This window comes from Podarcis gaigeae (assembly GCF_964106915.1).
Source record: "Podarcis gaigeae genome assembly, chromosome: 5".
NCBI classification, from domain to species: Eukaryota; Metazoa; Chordata; class Lepidosauria; order Squamata; family Lacertidae; genus Podarcis; species Podarcis gaigeae.
This window is the reverse complement of record NC_139681.1, coordinates 76,619,143-76,638,764: the sequence shown is the minus strand read 5'-3', so window position 1 is coordinate 76,638,764 and position 19,622 is coordinate 76,619,143. Positions and strand designations below refer to the sequence as shown.

General features: G+C 41.5%; 2 protein-coding genes and 1 long non-coding RNA gene across 12 annotated transcripts in view; 2 read left to right on the top strand and 1 right to left on the bottom strand.

Moving 5' to 3' along the window:
* Positions 1-5,958, top strand: part of HLTF (helicase like transcription factor) — a 28,027-nt gene extending 22,069 nt beyond the window's left edge. The window contains exons 22-25 of the mRNA XM_083739307.1: positions 517-629; positions 1,221-1,401; positions 3,096-3,176; positions 4,323-5,958. Of these exons, the coding sequence (XP_083595433.1) occupies positions 517-629; positions 1,221-1,401; positions 3,096-3,176; positions 4,323-4,463 (516 nt within the window). The 3' untranslated portion in view covers positions 4,464-5,958. The remainder of the gene's footprint in view (positions 1-516; positions 630-1,220; positions 1,402-3,095; positions 3,177-4,322) is intronic.
* Positions 1-19,622, top strand: part of LOC310845184 — a 589,082-nt gene that overhangs the window by 41,679 nt on the left and 527,781 nt on the right. The gene's annotated exons all lie outside the window — the stretch shown is intronic.
* GYG1 (glycogenin 1) overlaps positions 9,314-19,622 on the bottom strand; it is a 30,354-nt gene continuing 20,045 nt past the window's right edge. For 5 of the 10 annotated variants that reach the window (XM_083739809.1, XM_083739812.1, XM_083739814.1 and 2 more), the window contains 4 exons: positions 15,739-15,865; positions 11,960-12,179; positions 10,381-10,431; positions 9,314-10,157 (listed from right to left, as the gene is read on the bottom strand). In XM_083739809.1, coding sequence (XP_083595935.1) covers positions 9,972-10,157; positions 10,381-10,431; positions 11,960-12,179; positions 15,739-15,865 — 584 coding nt within the window. In that variant the 3' untranslated portion in view covers positions 9,314-9,971. The remainder of the gene's footprint in view (positions 10,158-10,380; positions 10,432-11,959; positions 12,180-15,738; positions 15,866-19,622) is intronic. The other 5 variants (XM_083739811.1, XM_083739813.1, XM_083739806.1 and 2 more) reach the window with 1 other exon arrangement.

Genomic DNA, 19,622 nt, shown 5'->3' with positions numbered 1-19,622 from the left:
ATTTGTCTTGCGAAGCCGCTAAAAATCGGAAAACCCTTTCGTCTTGCGGGTTTTTCGTTTAGCGAGGCATTTGTCTTGCGGGGCACCACTGTACAAGGCTTGCACATTTGTGAATTCCTGATATCTTCCTACATTTAATTCCATTTATCAATGTGACTTAGGTTGCTACTTCCTAAAAGTCACACATTACTTTCATGTATGTGTTAACAGTTCCTGTTGCTTTCCAAAATGGAGATTCTAGGTCTCCTAAGTAATGACATTTTATATAGGAAATTAAGTTTTCTTTCCAATTTTTGTACCCTGTGATATTAGTTCCAGATTCACCGATTTTATTTCATCTCTGTGAGGCCAATTATTTTTGGTATGTCGTGGTAAGAAATGGGAGAAACAATTGGTCAGTCTAGCACACAGGACTCTGAGAACATGCATGCTTTCCTTTGAAACAATAAAACTAACCTCAGGAAAATGAAGAGACTCGTTGTTTGTAAAACTGAAAATAACTACTTTGTGTTTCAGGTCAATGCACTGATGCATGCCTTGATAAAACTAAGGAAGCAAAATCCTGCTGTTAAGAGTTTAATAGTTTCTCAGTTCACAAAGTTCCTGACTCTAATAGAGATTCCACTAAAGTAAGTAGAAATATGTGCTTGTTAAGTTTCTTCAGCATAAGACTGAAAAATGTAAATACTTACTATCTTATCTGCTGTGCTGCATGCCCCTCCTCCCCCCCCAAAAAACAACTTCTCATGAAAAAATCAAAACCATATCAAAGTAGGGGTTGTCATTTTAGGGAGGTGAAACTTAGTTTTTGTAAATTTCTTCAGTGAGGCATCTTAAAATGATGTTTTTGGGTGTGAAGAAATCAAATCTGGTATTATTTTTATGGTTGGACAACATTTAGCTTGGTAAGTCTGCATTTGATGAAGAAGCACATAAACTGCTTTTGGAAAACCAAAGAATTTTAATTTTACCTTCTGAAAGTGTCAGATAATAATTGTAATTAATAATATAACTGCAAGTAACTGCAAGTTTCTATGCAGTTTTACACACATTTTACTTAGCAGCAAAATACTAACCAAAATATCTTTTGATAACCGAAGTCATGTTATAGCTTTTTAGCACCCTTCATTTTGGGAATTTGGAAGTTGAAAAATTCAGCATGCCACCATATGAGGTCAGAACTCTCAAAGTGACTAACTGTTGTACTTCTTCTGATTCAGGGAATCTGGGTTTGCTTTTGCTCGTTTGGATGGGTCTATGACACGGAAACAAAGAGTACAGGCAATTCAGCAGTTCCAAAGTAATGCAGAAGGGTCCCCAACTATAATGCTGTTATCTCTAAAAGCTGGTGGTGTCGGTTTGAATCTCACAGCAGCTTCACAAGTATTTTTAATGGATCCAGTAAGTATAAACAAGTCAATCAGTGTGATATTTACTGGCTCTGCAACACATCCTAGAAATAAAAGAAGGAATGAGAAATTCATTTTTAGCAGCTAGATAATGGCAAAAGAAGGAACGCGGGTGGCGCTGTGGGTTAAACCACAGAGCCTAGGACTTGCCGATCAGAAGGTTGGCAGTTCAAATCCCTGCGACGGGGTGAGCTCCCGTTGCTTGGTCCCTGTTCCTGTCAACCTAGCAGTTTGAAAGCACCTCAAAGTGCAAGTAGATAAATAGGTGCCACTCCGGTGGGAAGGTAAACGGCGTTTCCGTGCGCTGCTCTGGTTCTCCAGAAGCGGCTTAGTCATGCTGGCCACATGACCCGGAAGCTGTATGCCGGCTCCCTCGGCCAATAAAGCGAGATGAGCTCCGCAACCCCAGAGTTGTCCGCAACTGGACCTAATGGTTAGGGGTCCCTTTACCTTAATGGCAAAAGAAAGTGATAATGGTGCTGTTAACTGCAGCAAAAAACAGGTTTCCCCCCATCAGGTTAGCTGTGGTAGAAAACCTTTAATAAAGCTGCTGATTGCAAATGTGCATAAGTTAACTTGAAAAGCTAAGGGAGCGATCCTAACCTCTGGCTGGCAGAGGTGTGGTTTGATGCGCGTGCATTTTCAGGAGTAGAAGTTGTGGAGCAGGGAGTAAAAAAGTCCCTTTGCTGTCCCAGCTCCAAAGTTGGTTCAGCAAAAAGGCCCAAATTGGGCCTCTTGTAACATGATGACAGCAGGTTTGCACAGCCTCTCCTCTCAGGGATTTCTGCTGGTTACTGCTGTCGGAAATGCTATCTGTCTGGCATTTGTGATATGTATGTTGAGGTGCTCCTTGCTAAGGTGGAGGCTGAGCAGGGGGACATGATCGTTCCATCCATACTCCTTCAAGATCAGGAGTTTGTGTGCCTGCTATCATCCTTGTAAGGAAAAAGTGAAATTGTATCAGTTCATTCCTCCCCCAGTCATCTTTAAAGGCTTTATATCTTATGGAAGTGAATGTGCTCCCCTGGAGAGCCTTTGTATTCTAGCTTAACTATAATCTGAAATCCGTTTTTCTTCAAGAATACTCTTTATTCCAGGCAGCTTGATGGGATAGGCAGTTTGTCACCAAGAAATGGGCTGGTGGACTGATGTGTCATGTATATAACTAATAGAAAATGGAATATGTTGGAATACAGTGGTGCCTCGCAAGACGAAATTAATCCGTTCCGTGAGGCTCTTCGTATAGCGATTTTTTCGTCTTGCGAAGCAAGCCCATTGACAGCTTAGCGGATTAGCGCTATTAGCGGTTTAGTGGCTTTTAGCGGCTTATCAGCTTAGCGGATCATCTGATAAGCGGATTAGCTGCTTAGAAAAAGGGGGGGGGAGGGGGAAAAACCCGCAGGAACTCGCAAGACATTTTCGTCTTGCGAAGCAAGCCCATAGGGAAATTCGTTTTGCGAAGCGCCTCCAAAACGGAAAACCCTTTCGTCTAGCGGGTTTTCCGTTTTGCGAGGCGTTCGTCTTGCGGGGCACCACTGTATGTTATTCTCAAGTCTTCCAACGCCATGCTAGTAAAACACTAAATAAAGTCCCACAGTGCTATAGTGATCATAGCTTAGAAATTTGAAATGTGAAAGCACGTTACTTTTGGCAAGGCTTAGCATGACTACTGAATATCTCTGATAGGCTTGGAATCCTGCTGCAGAGGACCAGTGCTTTGACAGATGTCACAGACTTGGGCAGAAGCAGGATGTTGTCATCACCAAGGTGAGCTGGTGATTATCTTAAACACCTGTGGTTATAAGAAGTTGCTTTTAATTCGAGCACACTTATACATACCGCTGAACCCAGAGTCCGCAGTTGTGCTTAGGGATGCAGTATAATAAAAGAGGGACTAGCAAGGAATTAAATCGTATTTTCTGTATTGCAAACATGTGGCCTTTGAAACAACAAAGGGCGCATAGAGTAGCTAAGAGTGTATGTGAAGAGCGTTAAAAAGATGAACTTCTGCCAGTTAACTATTTGGCAGAAAGATGGGAAACAGACTGAATCTTGCTTCCCTCACTGACATGATTTCAGTTTTGTAAAATTGCCTCTGCTGTTTGAGTGGGGTCCGCAGATAGTTTTCAGTCTAAGTCGGCATAGTAATGTAAGACAGCTTCCCCACACATAAGGCGCCTTGCTATATGAGCAGTTGCAGATAGAAATGAAGGCACTACTTCTTGTTGCTGTAAGTTCTAGGACTGTACTTTCCATAAATATTTTCCCATAACTCTTAGTTTGCCAAAGTTCATGGAGGACATGGTTTTTGTTCTACAAATCAAAGCACATAGAACCATAGAGTTGGAAGGGACCCTGAGGATCATCTAGTCCAACCCCCTCCAGTGCAGGAATCTTGCCCATCGTGGGGCTCGTACTCACAAACCTGAGATTAAGAGTCTCATGCTCTAGCAATTGAGCTATCCTAGCTAATGATATTTAGATAATGGATGTGCATGTGTTTTGTGAGTATGGTTCTGTGAGACTGAGTCTATCAGTTTTTAAATCACTATGGGGCCAAGTACAAATACTATTTGACTGTGGTTGGTGAACCACAGTTTGAGAACCTTTATACTAGAATGGGGAACCTATGGACTTGCAGCTCTTGTTGGCCAAGTCTCCTTAGCGTGGCTAAGGGTTAGGGATGGGATTTGAGAGTTCACATCTGGAGGGCCGCAGGCTCCCCCATCCCCCACGCTCTAGTATTTGTCTCCTTGCTATTTTTACTTCTTCACATCATAGTAAATGAATCACACTTTAGGATAGCATGTTTTCAGTAATATATTTAAAGTACCTTTGGAAAAGTAATATGATAGCAGTGAATTTCCTTTTTTCTTTTGTTTGACATTTTCTTTTAAAAAAACACGCACTTAGTTCATTGTGAAGAACTCAGTGGAGGAAAACATGCTGAAAATCCAGGAGGAGAAGAAAGAACTTGCGACTGGAGCCTTTGGAAACAAGAAGTCTTCTAGTGAAACAAAAATTAACGAAATCAAGACTTTGATGGATTTATAACTTGAGATGTTAGGCCCATCTAATTTAAAGACAGCCGACCTGATGTTACTTGTTCAATCAGTGTGTACATAGCTTTAGAATTACTCTGTTAAATCATCATTGGCATAAGTTGTGCCATGTAACAAGCAGGCTGATGCAGCTACCATTATTATTATTATTATTATTATTATTATTATTATTATTATTATTATTATTATTATTTTATTATATTTTAGGCTGCATTCCTAAGGCACGGTGGCTCTCAATTTTAGGACAGATGAGAACTTTAATTACTCTCATTTTTCTTTCTATCCACACTTCCCTCCTGGCCACCATTTCCCTGGGAAATAAAAAAAAGATTTTTGTGAGCTCCTCAGGTGGAGTATTTTTTTTTCTAGTTTTGGGGGACTGGGTAGGAGCAGGATTCTTTGAATCCAAGCCTCTCCTGCATGTCCCAAATCTCCCAAAATCTTCCCCACTTGGCATCAGAACTGACATTGGTAGGGCCAAAGCCACAGAAGTTTCTGCAGCAGTGGTTGTGGGGGACCAACATCAGATCTCCTTTGCTGAAGTACAGGGGGAGAACTGTATCCTATATTGCCTGGGACTGCAGGCATAGGATTTAAGATGGTAACTATCCTGAACACCTGGGCTTCAAAACACAGTTAAAGCAGTTCTTTATCGCCATGTTCTTTAAGTGTACTGGTGCCCTTTTATCAAATTTTCTTGAATTGTGTTTAGTGTACAAAGGGCATGTATTATTAATAACAAAGAATACTATTCTTTAGAGTTAAATGAGTCACCTAGCAGTGTCATATTTTATTTGTGTGTTGGGCAGATTGACAATGACAAACACCAACATGCTTTTGCCTCTGCGGTGAATGCCAGTTAGATAAGTTCATGTGCTCCTGTAACTGTCTACATCAGTAGAAAAGGATTGTAAAATGAGGATGTGTATGACCAGAATTAAGTTCCTTCTTTTTTTGCTAGACTATATCCAAACAATCTTAACTCCTAAAAGTAAAATATTTCATTTTAAGTTATAGCTTCACAATTTTAGTTAATTGCACATTCTTAATTTTACAGTGATATGACTTAAAACGGTCTATAGATTGTTGTCCACTATATACTGAGTTTTCTACTATCTTGTACAGCTAGAATCCGGATTTAGGAAATCATGTTTACTGAAAACAAGTAAACTTTTGTCTGAGTTGATACGCTGCCTCCATTCTCTTGCTGCAAAATCATTCAAGAAATAGCATCGCTTGAAATAGTAAAACCTCAGTAATTCGGAAGTTTTATTTCTAGGTAAATAAAATTGTGGCTTATGCAGACTCATGCCTGTAATCATTAACATTTTATAATGCTTTTTGTTTATCTACACAGTATGACCTGTAAACAGCAACTGAGGCATAAGCTCCTGACAGATCTTGTAAAAATGCACAAGAATCTAATAAACTTTATATCCATGGACTTCTCGCCCATCCCTAGCTTATCTGCTAATCAGAAATCAAAATCTCTAGTGCTGATAAACATTCCCCTGCTGTCCCCATTCTATGCTGGTCACTCTTAGCAAGTAGATAAAACTAGTGGAACACGGAAGAAAACACATTGAGGTGTGGCGTACTCCTGTGCAGCATTCTGTAACCAGCAAGCCACTCACTTCCTCTCATTGTGCCATTTGAGATTTTTCCATCCTTTCATTTTTTCTTAAAGCTTTGTTTGTTTGTTTAGCTTCATAAGGATTAGCATGTAGGATGTAATTTGATGGACGAGTGCTTTCAGTGCACAAAGGGTAACATGATCTAAGAGTGAGTAACCTTTCCCTGTTTTCCCTGTAGCGTCTTAACAAGACAGGAACACAATTTTCCCTTGGTAGTACATCAGGTGGGTTATCATCACTGGACCACAGCCCCTGTCATCCCTGACCATCGGCCGTGCTGGGTGGAGAAGATGGGAGCTTGAGATCAGCATCTCTATAGCTCCCCTGCCCTTGCTGAGATACTATTAAATTATGATGGCAGTTGTTTATTGTGGCAGTCTTCTATGGACACCACAGAAATGGTGAAATCCAACTAGGCTAGTGGGACGTGCATGCATCCAGCAAGTAGCCAAAACATTTATAAAAGAGGAAAATAATTTAGTGTTGTTATAGTGACATGGCTCATCTCCCCTACTCCTGAATTTAAAGTGGCCTCAGGTAAGTTGGGGAAACGTTTTGGCCCAATAGACCAGAACTTGTGAATTCTTCACTTTCACAACTTGTCTAGCCTCCTACCGCAGAGGCAATGGTGAAATACAACCCTTGTCTGGGGCGACTGGATGTTACAAATCTGTACGTCTCATTCAGTTTGCTCTGTCTAAGCCAGGCATAGGCAACCTTAGCCCTCCAGATGCTTGGGGACTACAATTCCCATCATCCCTGACCACTGGTCCTGTTAGCTAGGAATCATGGGAGTTGTAGTCCCAAAACATCTGGAGGGCAGAGGTTCCCTATGCCTGGTCTAAGCTTTCATTAAAAAATGGAAGCATTGCTAAAAGCTAGGAATGAGAAAACTGAAGGCTGAACACTAGTGTGTCACAACAGTAGTTAGGCTGTACGAGTGGTAGTTAAATATGAAGCAGAATGATGTAGTGTTGTTGGCCTAAGATAAATACCAAATACTTAAATGAATGTAGAGCAGAAAATAGACGCTTGAGAGAAGAAACATGGCCTGTCAATAGAGCTTAGTATAGATATACAAGAGAGATCTGGCAGAAACAAGTATCCAATATAAAGGTGACAAGGAGCGGTAAATCTGCACTTGATAGACCATTTAAGCAACAGGGACAAACAGTTGTTTAGCTGCATGATTTCTAACTTGTTTAGCTGCATGATTTACTAATGCCATAGTTCTCCTGCTTTATTTTTGCCATCGGTGATTGCAGGTGTGGCAGAAATAGGCCGATTCTGAAAGGATTTAACGTAGAAGTAGGAGCTCGGAAGTGCTTTCTAGTTTAAAACTACCACCATCCATTGTGATTTTGCTATTTGTGTTTAAAAAATTGAATTAGTCACCTTCCCGCCGTCTTAATCTATAAAGGATAGGAGTGGTTGTTTACAGTTATGTGAAAGTTTTGCTTGCCGTCTTTGGACATTCATCACTCTCAAAATACTTAAATACAGAAGGTAGATTCAAAGGCTATTTTTAGTTTCTATTTACTGAATCATTGCTTCTTTTACCAAAAGTGTTTGCATCCCTCTGCTTGGCAGAGTTACCCTGCAGTCTGCTTGCTTCAACACACACTGCCTTTTCTGCAGCCACCTACAACAATCTCTGCTCTTTCAGCTGCGGGCATCATTAGAATAGCCCTACCACACTACCTAGCAGTTCGAAAGCACGTCAAAGTGGAAGTACATATATAGGTACTGCTCCTGCGGGAAGCTAAACAGCGTTTCCGTGCGCTGCTCTGGTTTGCCAGAAGCGGCTTAGTCATGCTGGCCACATGACCCGGAAGCTGTACGCCGGCTCCCTCACCAATAAAGCGAGATGAGCGCCGCAACCCCAGAGTCAGCCACGACTGGACCTAATGGTCAGAGGTCCCTTTACCACACTACAGCTATGAGGAAATTGCTAAATGCACATGGACCATAATGCAGGGGAAACCAGTTCCAAGTTTGTTTTTGTTGAGGAGTCACTCATATCACCCCAGGCAAGGACATTTTTTCCTAACAAAAAGTATTTCTAAACTTAATACATTTGAACTGGTAAGGCTGTTACAGGGGAGTACTGTTCCTGTTTCACTTAAATGCCTGAGCATGTATTTATAGTAGTTATAGTTTTGTCCTGGAGTTCAACAGATTCCTTCCCTGCCTTAAAACAACATGCCTCTTGAATCATGCTACTAGGAGAAAAAGCAAAATTAGAACTGGAGTCCTTAATATGGTGCTTGATGGTTTCTCACTATTGAGAGAGAGCTGCTTCCTACCTCAGGAATGTATGGTATTTCTGAACCTGAACACTTTCAGAATGAGCAAACAGCCTGCTAGTAAGAAGTACTATATAATAACTTGCACTTTTCTGTATTTGGCAACAATACAGTGGCTTTCCGGAAACACTATGCACTTTGCAATAATGTACAGGGACATGTTATAGCTGGATGAATGTAGTTCAGAGTGCTGCAGCGTGCAAGATTTGATTTTTAAAAGATATGACTTCTAAAGTCAGCTTTACGTATGACCACCCTTCTGAGCCATTCATGTAGTTGTGCTGTGTTAAACACTCATTTTTAATTATATAAGGCATTTTAATGGTGCACTAAAATTAACCCAGGCTAACAGCCCACAGAATAGAAACAAGTCTGGTTCATGTCTATATACATGCTTTATAAAGCCTTGTTTGCACCACTACTCTGTTGATATGGGCGAAGAGTATATTGAGAGAAATATATTCACTTTCATGAAAGGATGGCTGTTAGGTCCTTCGTTGGCTAGGTGTCCGACAGCATTTGTGTAAGCACTTTGACCACACCTTTATGACAGCCATTGTTTTCTTAAACCAGAAATTTAGTTTTGTTTTAGATGAACTACAGAAGAGAACCCAATGGAACTTGAAAACACACACATTTCCCATTCTCCTTCGTACCATATGCCACACCTATGATCTTACCATTACTACCATACTTAAGTGGAACACAGAACCAGTTTTAGCCCAGCAAAAATGTAATCTTGGAACAGGCCCTACAGCAGATGCTTTTTAGTAATATGTGAGCAAATCTCTTTCACAGGCTCTGCTCTGAAAGCTTATGCTAATGTCACAGCCTACAGATGTTGAGCAGTAGGCTTGAGGGGACAGTTTCTACTGCCACTTGACAAAAGTTGAGCAGTGCTATAGGTTTTACCATGATTTCTTTTATTGTGCATGTTCAGTGCCATTTTACAGGTTAACAGTTCAAAGGTTTGCTAGTCCCAGAAGTACACAGAACTGAACAAAAGTATCTGCCATGCTATAGGTACTGTGCATAGAAGTCTGGTCAGAATTCTTCTATAAGGCTGGAATCGACAGAAAAGCAATGGTTTTACACAGATTGCTGCTGCATGTTTTTTTGATGTCCTTACTGTAAGGCCCCTTCACTGTAGCTGCCTTAACCTCTAGTCTTTATTTTAACATAGCAAGCAAAACATGGTGGTTGGGTTTTTTTGGGGGGTGGGGGGTGAAAGGAAGAGGTAAAGCACAACAGTCCTATAGGTGTAAGCCTGGAGTATCACGCCAGTCCAGTGTCCTGTTCCCAACGAGTTCTTTTACAGGTTTTGTGCAAGAGGAGAAGATCTGGCTACTGGACACATGATTGGCACAAGGATAAGGATTCATACTTAGAACAACAGCTTTTGCTCAGTTCTTACCTGCAGTACTGCCAACAGCCTTCAGCTGAGCAGTGGGCAAAGCTGCTAGCAAGTTTAATTTGACCCTATCTGACTTTCCTAGTTGCTATAGCTGTGAAACACGTCCTTGTATTGCTGTTGTCTGTAGAGCAGATACAAGTGCGTCTCTACTGGAGGTAGGTGTCAAGTTTTTTCTTGATGTTGTCAAAGCTGTCTGCTCCCATGTAGTCAGCCTGGCCCTGCTCCCACCTCTCTTTGCGCTCTTCTGAGGATATAGCTGGCGGTGACGGCGGCGAGTTTGGCACGGCTGCAGATGAAAGTGACAAGTGGGACACGGCCTCCGCTACCTCTTCCTGAAAAGAGAGAAGAATGAGTGGGAGAGGTACCACTGCATTGTTGTAAGAAGGGGTAAGGCGTAAAGCGACAGAGCAGCGGGTAGGAAAACCAACGAGAGATTCCCATGCAAAGCAGCAAGCACCATTTACACAATGAAGGAGCTGTAAAATAATGAAGGGCATATCCAAGTCAACGAGACAGCAGATGGGTAGTTTAGCAACAGGTGTAAGTTCTTCATACCTCTCTGCAGAAGCCACAAGAGAAAGCCAGTGTATAGACCAAGCCCGATAGCTGCAACAGTTCATTAGAAAGGTGAAATAGGGGAAACAGAAAGCATAGCTAAAGAACAGATCTTTCTGCAACCCAAAGGTACTGCACTTAACTCCTGTTTTCTGTATACCAAGCTTAAGTGTTCAAAGCTGCACTGCATGCATGAGAAGCCAAGTAGTTTTGGCTAGCTAAGACAGGGAAAGCCTAGAGTCATGACAGTTCTAGCTTATCATTATTGAGAATCTGTAGGTATACCTTTCTAGTTTTATTACAATACAAAAATCCAAGATGGCAGGTACAACCCCACCATTTAGAGATAAGCAGATCAACTGCCACTTCTGTTCGCATAAGGGAGCTGATAATTGCAAGCACATCCGCATGAAAATCACTTTTTGACAAGTTTGCATATGTGGTGCTGCCAAGCACTACAAACAACTTGAAATGTCTGGAGGTTTCACACACGAGTCCTAAGCCACCTAAGTTTGAATCTTGCCGAATCTGGATGTTTAAAGGGCAATTTGGATATCTACTAATTTCACTTCCAAAGTACACAAATGAGTGTTAAGAGGCAGAAAACCTGCTAGATCTGAAGTTAAAGAGGAAAATCCATTGGTATACAGAATCAAATGATGACTACTGGAGATGCAGGGCTGTATCCACCATAATTCACATTTCAGGTATGCCTATTGAAATTAATGGCCATGACTTGACTTGGGTCCATTTGTTTCAAAGGGTCTACCATTGAGTACAACCTAATTGGATACAACCCATAGTGCTCTGGACCACACCTAACTTGCTTACAGAATGTTAAGTAGCAGTTAGAAAGTGTTACCACCAAGCACTGTGCACGTATGATTAACAGAGTTTTCAGTAAGCATTTTGTAATGATCCATGCCAAACAATTCAGTCTAGTGAGTTTCATATGGTTCAGGCCAGTCACCATATAAGACCTCTCCAAATTGCAATAATGCAGTGTCAAGACAGCGGTTGCAGCCATCCGATCTACACCAATTTGTCTACACAGTCCAAAAATAATACAGCTGAATCTTGAAGATTCAAGGCTTACTATATTAACATTCAATCCTACTTTATGTTCATGCTTCCTGACCCCCTTTTCTTTAACAACCTTGTTAGCAAAAACTAGTATTAAACTGTAATATCTAGTAATACATTTTAGGGATGTGGGACAAACCTTTAAAGAATCTGGTTACTTATCACTTAATATAGGTAGGCCTGGCCAGTTACTGTTTAGTTTGCCTGTTAGTACGGTCCAGAAGTGTTAAACTTATTCTGGTACCCAACCACTAATTAACAGTTGCGGCTCCAAGCCAGTGTGCGGCATTAATTAAGGGAAAAGCTAACCCATTTTTGCTGAGGTCATTATCCCTAAGTAGCCTTGTGATTGCAGGACTGCAAGCTGTTTTTGTAGCAATCATGCTAGTTTCAGGCCAAGTAATGGATTACTCACAAGTGCAAAGAACGTGATCCTCCTACCCCCCACAACACAATTCTCCAGTTAAGCCAGGTTAAATACATTAAGGAGACCTACCGCCTTTACACCAGTAGCTGTATCTTTAACGACACCATGTTGATGTAGCAATGGCAAGATGTTTGTGACGAAGATGTCCCACCACATATTGAGAAACTCTGGATGAACCGCTGTGGGATCTTGAGCATCTTCTTTGACACTTTTTGCTTTGGAGTCATACGCGTAGTTCCACGGTTTCAGTCTTCCCAGGAAGTGAACCACTTTAGCATTTGTCCCAAACCTACAAATCATAGAATTTTAAGAGTTGGAAGGCAGATGTCAGGAGGAGCTCTGCTTGATGGGTGGCTGCAGAAGGGAGCACTTTGTCATGGCTCCTCCACACAGGAGTAAGCATACCTAATCCGTTCTACAAAAAAAGCAACTAATCTTTGTAAATTGCTTTAAATTGATTTGATTTTTTAAAAAAAGTATACCAAGACTAGAACTTCATTTTGTATGCATTAAATACAACAAACAATAGTAGCTGTTGTAAGACCACCAGAAAGCCACCACTACAGGGATTTCATACAAGTATTTATCCTTTTAAATTTGTGTCTGAAGATCTTACGGCAGTTAGCAGCAGAAAAATACAAAAATACCTATTCCGATGCCTGCCCTTTGGGAAGGAAACAAGATGATCAATGGACCTGAAGTCAGACAGACCAAATCTGGAGGTCAAGTCTAGGGTCAAGAGCAGTTAAGGCACTGAATGTTGAAGTTTTCGGTTGAACATAAAAAAAAGAGAAGGGAGCGAGAATGGAAGGAATTTGCCTGCTTGAGCCCATGACTGCTTATAGCATCACGGGAGGCAAGCATGGGAAAAAGAATGCATATTCCAAGGTTAACACTCTTTCCCCCAGCAATGTAGCAACAACACAAGCTGAGAGACTTGTTCCTGAGTGCTTTTGCTCCAAAGCATAATGAGGAAAGGTTTAGGGCTAAAAGGAAGGGAAAATATGTCCTCTGAAAACCCCATGCAGTAATAAATAGGACACCTTTTCCAGGTTAAAGTACCAAAAAAGAAGAAAAGAAATGTTATTTAAAAAGGCTTTTCAATTTTGACTTCTCATCTCTAAGTTGCTTTGGTCGTTTCACATGACAGTTTCCATCTGGGTTATTTCTATAGTTTTCATAGTTCACTGGTCTAGGAGATACTTGAATAATTTTACTATAGGGAGTTAGGCCAGCAGCTGGTTGTAGATTCTGGATGAAATTATTATCCCCTCCCTTGTTGACTTCCAGCAGAGTTATAGAATGATTTGGACAATCTGTCTGTCTCTCTCTGTGTGTGTACACTGACTAGCCAAAGTCAAGCTCAGAGCAATGGAGGGGCAGAGGCTGAACTAGAAAGCAGCCTGTTGGGGTATGTGGGAAGATTGAATGAGCTGTTAGGTATACATCAGGTCAACTTAGGAGGATTTTAATGGGCAACTCATTTGACGAGTAACATGCATTCTAGGCCTGCTGTATAGTAATTTGATCCCATTTGTCCACTGCCAACTGCCTTTTCGCCTGAGCAAAATGCTAAGTTAGCTACCTGAACCTATTTGGAACCCTGACATCACTGCTTGAAGGATTTTATTTAAGAGGCTGAGGTTTGCACCTGTTTTTGATAAATCCCCTTTTCCATTCTAAAAAGCCAGCAGATTAGATGTGATCATAACAGGGTTTAAAATGTCATTCATTCCGTGAGCTGTAACTGCTTGGCACAGCTTGAATCCCCTGGGTGGGGACATCTTATATTCAGATTCATTCTCCCTGAAAGCCACAAGTTTCCCAGAGACTCAGGCTTTCAAGCTGTCACTTGAATGGGCAGAGGAATGGCCTTGGGTCCACCAAAAGCAGAGACAACAAACCTGACCTCAAAACAGAAAGGAGGTGAATCATAGGAACCAGGTATCACATGATTCAAGTAAGTCAACAGCTTAAAGACACAACACCACAATACCATACACTGAGCCAGATATTCTCTCCACCAACCACTCAGTACTATGTATTCATTCCAGTTTGCATGGACTTCCAAGAATAAGTCTTCTAATTTTAACTTGACAGTGCTTCATATGATGCGATCACAAGACATTTTGAACCTGAGCCACCGAACACACTGCTTACGTTAGCTGCTCCACAGAACTCTAGTTACTTGATGTTGCCTGGAGACTTGCTCATACAAATCACTCATTAACTACTGGATATATGAGTGGCATGGGTTAAGATATTTACTTAAAACTTACAATTTCCAGGGAGAATTTAAATCTGGACTCTCTACGGCTGGCATCATAAAGAAATAATTTAGGCTGCATCAGGGTTGGGAAATAGATACACTATGCTGTATATGTTTTTGACTAAGACCGTATGGTCTGTGGCTCTCGTCAAAGGGACTTAAGGCTACGATCCTATACTCATTTACTTGGGAGTAAATCCAACTGAATTGACAGGGCTTACTTCTGAATAGACCCATAGAGGCTGGCACTGTAAGTTTTAAATGTAGGATCCGACTGTATTGTGCATCGTGTCTACTCAAAGGAAACACAAACACAAACACACAAACACACACACACACACTGTGCCTCAGTGTCCAACAGCTCACAATATAGTGGTACCTCTGGATACAAACATCTCCGGTTGTGTATCCTTCAGGATGTGAACACAGCAAACCCAGAAGTATTTTTCCAGGTTTCACCACATGCACATGCGCAGAAACGGTTCCGCTGGTTGTGGAAACCTTGGGATCCAACTGGAGCTCTGGAATGGATCCCGTCTGCAACCAGAGGTACCACTGAAGTCCTAGGCTATCTTAGTATTACCTTTTTAAGAAGACATTCTCATTCCTTTTCCAAAGGATTCTACAGAGTACCCGTATTGCATTTCTGTATGGCCACTGCAATGCCCACTTGCCCACACGATCAAGAGGTGGCAACTGAACACAGCCATTTGTTGTTCTAACCTATTTCTCTCCCAGCAGTGGCTGGGCTGGGCTGGGGTGGGGGTTGAAAGCAGGCCTCTCCAACAGCCCTGTTGGCACTCAGTCTCAAGCAAATGTGGACTACATTTGTGGAGGTTTTAGACAATTGGGAAGTATTCAAAAGCGGCTTATGTCTTGTATTATTGGTCCTTTCTGTACTGCATCGGTAGGAGAGCTCCTATACTAGGGGTGGGGTGACCATCCCTGGGTCAGACGGGATGCAGTTTTAGGATGGGTATTAGCAGCTTTGGAAGGAGCAGGGCCATGGGCACTTCTCACATGGACCAGGGGTTTCAGCATTCCATGTAATGGATGTAAAGTAGCCACACTGCAGGACCTCCATGCTATGGAGGAACATCAGGACAAGTGCTCAGAACAAAGATCAGGAAGCTAGGTGAAGCTGTATTACAACTCCTGTTCTTCCTGGCCACTGGGCTAGGCTGGATGTGGCCAATGGTTCCCCAGTCCTGCCTTTGAAGTTAAGACATTATATTTGTTGTAAACACCGTTGGCCCAGATGGGTGTCACAAGATAAAGAAGTGGGAAAGACCTCATACAATCCACCCCCAGCTGTAATCAACATATCTTAGGTATTTAATTTAGAACAGATTGAAGTCTACTAGCAAAGTCAGACTTACAAATAACTTCCTGTCCTAGATGAGGTATGAACACTTTCATATCAACAGGTCAATCTCTCGTTTCGACTATATTTGCTCTTGCTTGATGGCACCTTGCAGGAACAAGCAGAGACCAGACTGGTCTCCACTTTGGAAACAGCCTTCACATAATATGAACAGAAGAAACCACGTACGTAATTTTATACATTTTGTCCACTTACGCTTTAAATGCTGGGAGATAGGAGTAGATCGAAATACTGCTTAAGTTATAAATAAATGGCAGGTGCTTGCTGATGTCTGTAGTTGCCCAACTGCTGAAGAAAGTGTTTAATAAACCCTGGTCCCCACCTGAAAGAGAGACATGATAAGAGTTTAACAGGGGCCATGACAATGCATAATTGAGCAACCTAATGACAACAACTCTAAGTGCTAGTTGTCCCCTTGTCTAATCAAGATGTATGCAAGCACGAGTGACTCATGAGTTTGTATTCTTGCCTCCAAACTGCTGGCATTTTACCCAAGCCAATTGCTTCAGTGACCTGAGAAGGGGTTGTGTGTGTCATACAGTACACCTTCAGATTATTTTGCAGTATGGAAAGCAATAGATGTCACAGGGCCTTGTGTGTTGTGCAACTCAGCCTAGCCAATTCTGGAGAGAAGCAAGGCAGCAACTATGATACGGTGGTACCTCTGGTTAAGAACTTAATTCATTCTGGAGGTCCGTTCTTAACCTGAAACAGTTCTTAACCTGAGGTACCACTTTAGCTAATGGGACCTCCCACTGCTGCCGGCGCATGATTTCTGTTCTCATCCTGGGGCAAAGTCTGAGGTACTACTTCCGGGTTAGCATAGTCTGTAACCCAAAGTGTTTGTAACCCGAGATACCACTGTATTGTCAAAGTGGTGTATTGCCCTTACGTGAGGGGTTTTATTTATGTGTTCATTCATTTAATTTATATGCCACCTTTTATAATATTGTACTGGGATCTTCTGATAAACACATTACAGAACATCAATGATAAAAATGTGATAAAAAACATACTGGCAGACAGTCTAATAATAAAATAGTCATAACAAAAGTCCTCCCCGCCCCCCACAGGCCATTGATTATTTAATAGGCTGGGTAAAGAGAATGTTTTTGCCTGATGCATAAAGACATGTTGTAATGGCACCAGGTGAGCCTCTCTGGGGAGAACATTCCACAGTCTGGGAGCCACCACAGAATAGGCCAGTTCCTTTGTTGCTACCCTCTGAACCTCTCTAGGATAGGGGACACAGAGATGGGCCTCAGATAACAAGTGCAGGGTCTGGGTCGGTTCATACAAGGCAAGGTGATCCTTAAGGTACTGAGGTCCTGAGCTCTGTAAGGCTTTATAGGTCAACACCAGCACTTTGAATTGAGTCCAGAAACTAATTGGCAGCCAGTGCAGTTGTGCCAGGATTGGTGCTATATGCTCAAACTGTCTTATTCTGGTAAGCAATCTGGCCATTGCATTTTGCACCAGCTGAGGTTTCTGAACCGTCTTCAGAGGCAGCCCCATGTATGACATATTGCTGTTCAAGAGTTATGGACACCAACTTTTAATTAGTTAGAAAAATCTATAAATTTTTTTTAATTGAAACACTATCTTAAGAGGTATATGTAAGAAAATCAATAAAGCAGATAAAAGTCAGAAACACACTTTTAAAAACAAACATACAAAACTAAATCAGATCTGGTGAAAGAAAAGAGTTTCCAGCAGGCATCAAAAACACCTGGAGACGTCTACATAACGTCACTAAGCAGAGAGTTCCAAAACATAGGTGTTACCATGCTGAAAGCTCAACTCTTTGCAAATGTGGAATGAGCATTATATGACATTTCTAAAAAGCACATGTTCCACAGATCAAAGCTGTCAGATAGGCACAAATGGGACCAAACAGTCCCTTAGGTAAACAGGTTCCAAATACTTAATGCAGTTGCTCCAGTGACCCAATTAATGACTGTGTTCAGAACTAGAGCCAAAGCCACAGCAAAACTTGGCAGACCCAAGCAGAATTTGTATGTCTGAGACAGAGCTAGGACAGAAATGTCTGGGTTTTAGGTGTAGCCTGGGAAAAATGAAGTTCATGGCTTTTCAGGCATCCATAATCGTTACAACAGTTGTTACTATTTGGATTGATAATATACTAGCAGACAGCTTCTATTATTATTATTATTATTATTAGTAGTAGTAGTAGTAGTAGTAGTAGTCAATGGTCAGGGATGATGAAAGTTGTAATCTAATGACTTCTGGAAGGCCACAGGTTCCCCACTCCACATCAAATGACAACTGCTCAGATCCATTTCAGTTTAAGGCAGCAGGAATTCCAGATAAGCCAATACATTCTCAACATGCATTTAACAATAACTAAATGTAGGAACAATTACATAAGACTGATAGTAGGTTTTAACATTTCATTTACACAAGGAGAGACAAACTGTCCACACTACTTAGCAGCTCAGGACCGCAATACTTCAAGGACCGCCTCTCTCCGTATGAACCAACCTGTACCTTGTGATCATCACCTGAGGCCCTTCTTCGTGTGCCTCCTTCACGAGAGGTCTGGAGGGTGGCAACACAAGAACAGGCCTTTTCTGCAATGGCTCCCTGTTTGTGGAATGTTCTCCATAGGGAGGCTTGCTTGGCACCTTCACTACATATCTTTAGGCACAAGGCAAAAATATTCCTCTTCTCCCAGGCCTTTGTCTAATCAGACAATCTATGAGCTTTTAAACCAGGGGCCAGCAACCTTTTCCAGCTATGGGCCAGTCCACCATCACTCAGACCATGTGGTGGGCCGGGTGATTTTTTTGGGGGGGGGGGTGGAAATGAACAAATTCCTACACCCCATAAATAACCCAGAGATGCATTTCAAATAAAAGCACACATTGTACTCATGCAAAAACACGCTGATTCCTGGACCATCCGTGGGCTGGATTGAGAAGGCGATTAGGCTGCATCTGGCCCATGGGCCTTAGGTTGCCTACCCCTGTTTTAAACTCACTGTATGTTGTGTGTGTGTGGGGGGGTATTTTTTGTTTGTTACTAAGTATTTTGTATTTTTATATTGTAAACCACCTTGTGATCCTTGGGTGAAGGACAGAATATAATTTTTAATAATAAGAAGAACCACCGCCACCTATAAGTTATTGGATATATTGGTTCTGGACACTTAACCCATAAATTCTGACTTTGTCAGCGGAATGCCTGCTGGAAATGTCATTTCTGAACTCTGTAGTAGCAAGCATATCCTACTGTTTGGTGTTTGAAGTTTTAAGCCCAATGCCCTTTTATGTAGCTGAACTATTCCTCCAAAGAGGTGCATTGCATTGTTCTTTCTCATTAGCAGGAGAAAGATTTGTGAAACGGAATTCTTTCCATATGCTTCTTTTCAAAGAGGCAGATTGAAGTATATTAGGATTGCTTTCTACAGAGTCAAGATTACTACTTATACAAGATTATCAAATTCTTATTGAAGTTCTGGTTCAGTCTTTCCTGTATCAAGTTTGTAATCTAGATTCAGGGTTACTTGCTGGCAAGGATTTCACATAGCTAGGAAAGAAAAGCCAGCAGACGCTATACACATTTCTAAGGAAATTACAGCTTCATTTCTATTTCTAGTTCCCACAGCAGAAATATGTCGCTCGAGGTTTGCTTTCAAATGAGCATCAGAGTTTACCCATTTATAATGTTTCCACTTCGAATGAAATTCAACACACTTGCTTCTCTCTCTCCCTCCCTCCCTCCCCTGGATAAATTCAAAACTATCTTATTATGCCAAAGCCAAATGAGTGAAATACAGTCAGAAAGAACACAACACTTCTACTTGCGTTTTGTTCCAGACAAAACACCATGAAATCACTATTCTTCTTACTACAAGCCTTCTCGTATCCATGCCAGCTCTACTGGTGCCAGTGCTTAAGTTACAGCACAGACAGTAAAGTGATTCAAAAGCATAGTCCCAAATAACTCTTGCTATTTGACATGGGTACTTTATTTTGCACTCCCTGTTATTTTTCAAACAAATGCATCTGGTGGAAAGCAACTGAAATCAGGACAAGAACTGCCTCTTAGGACTTTCT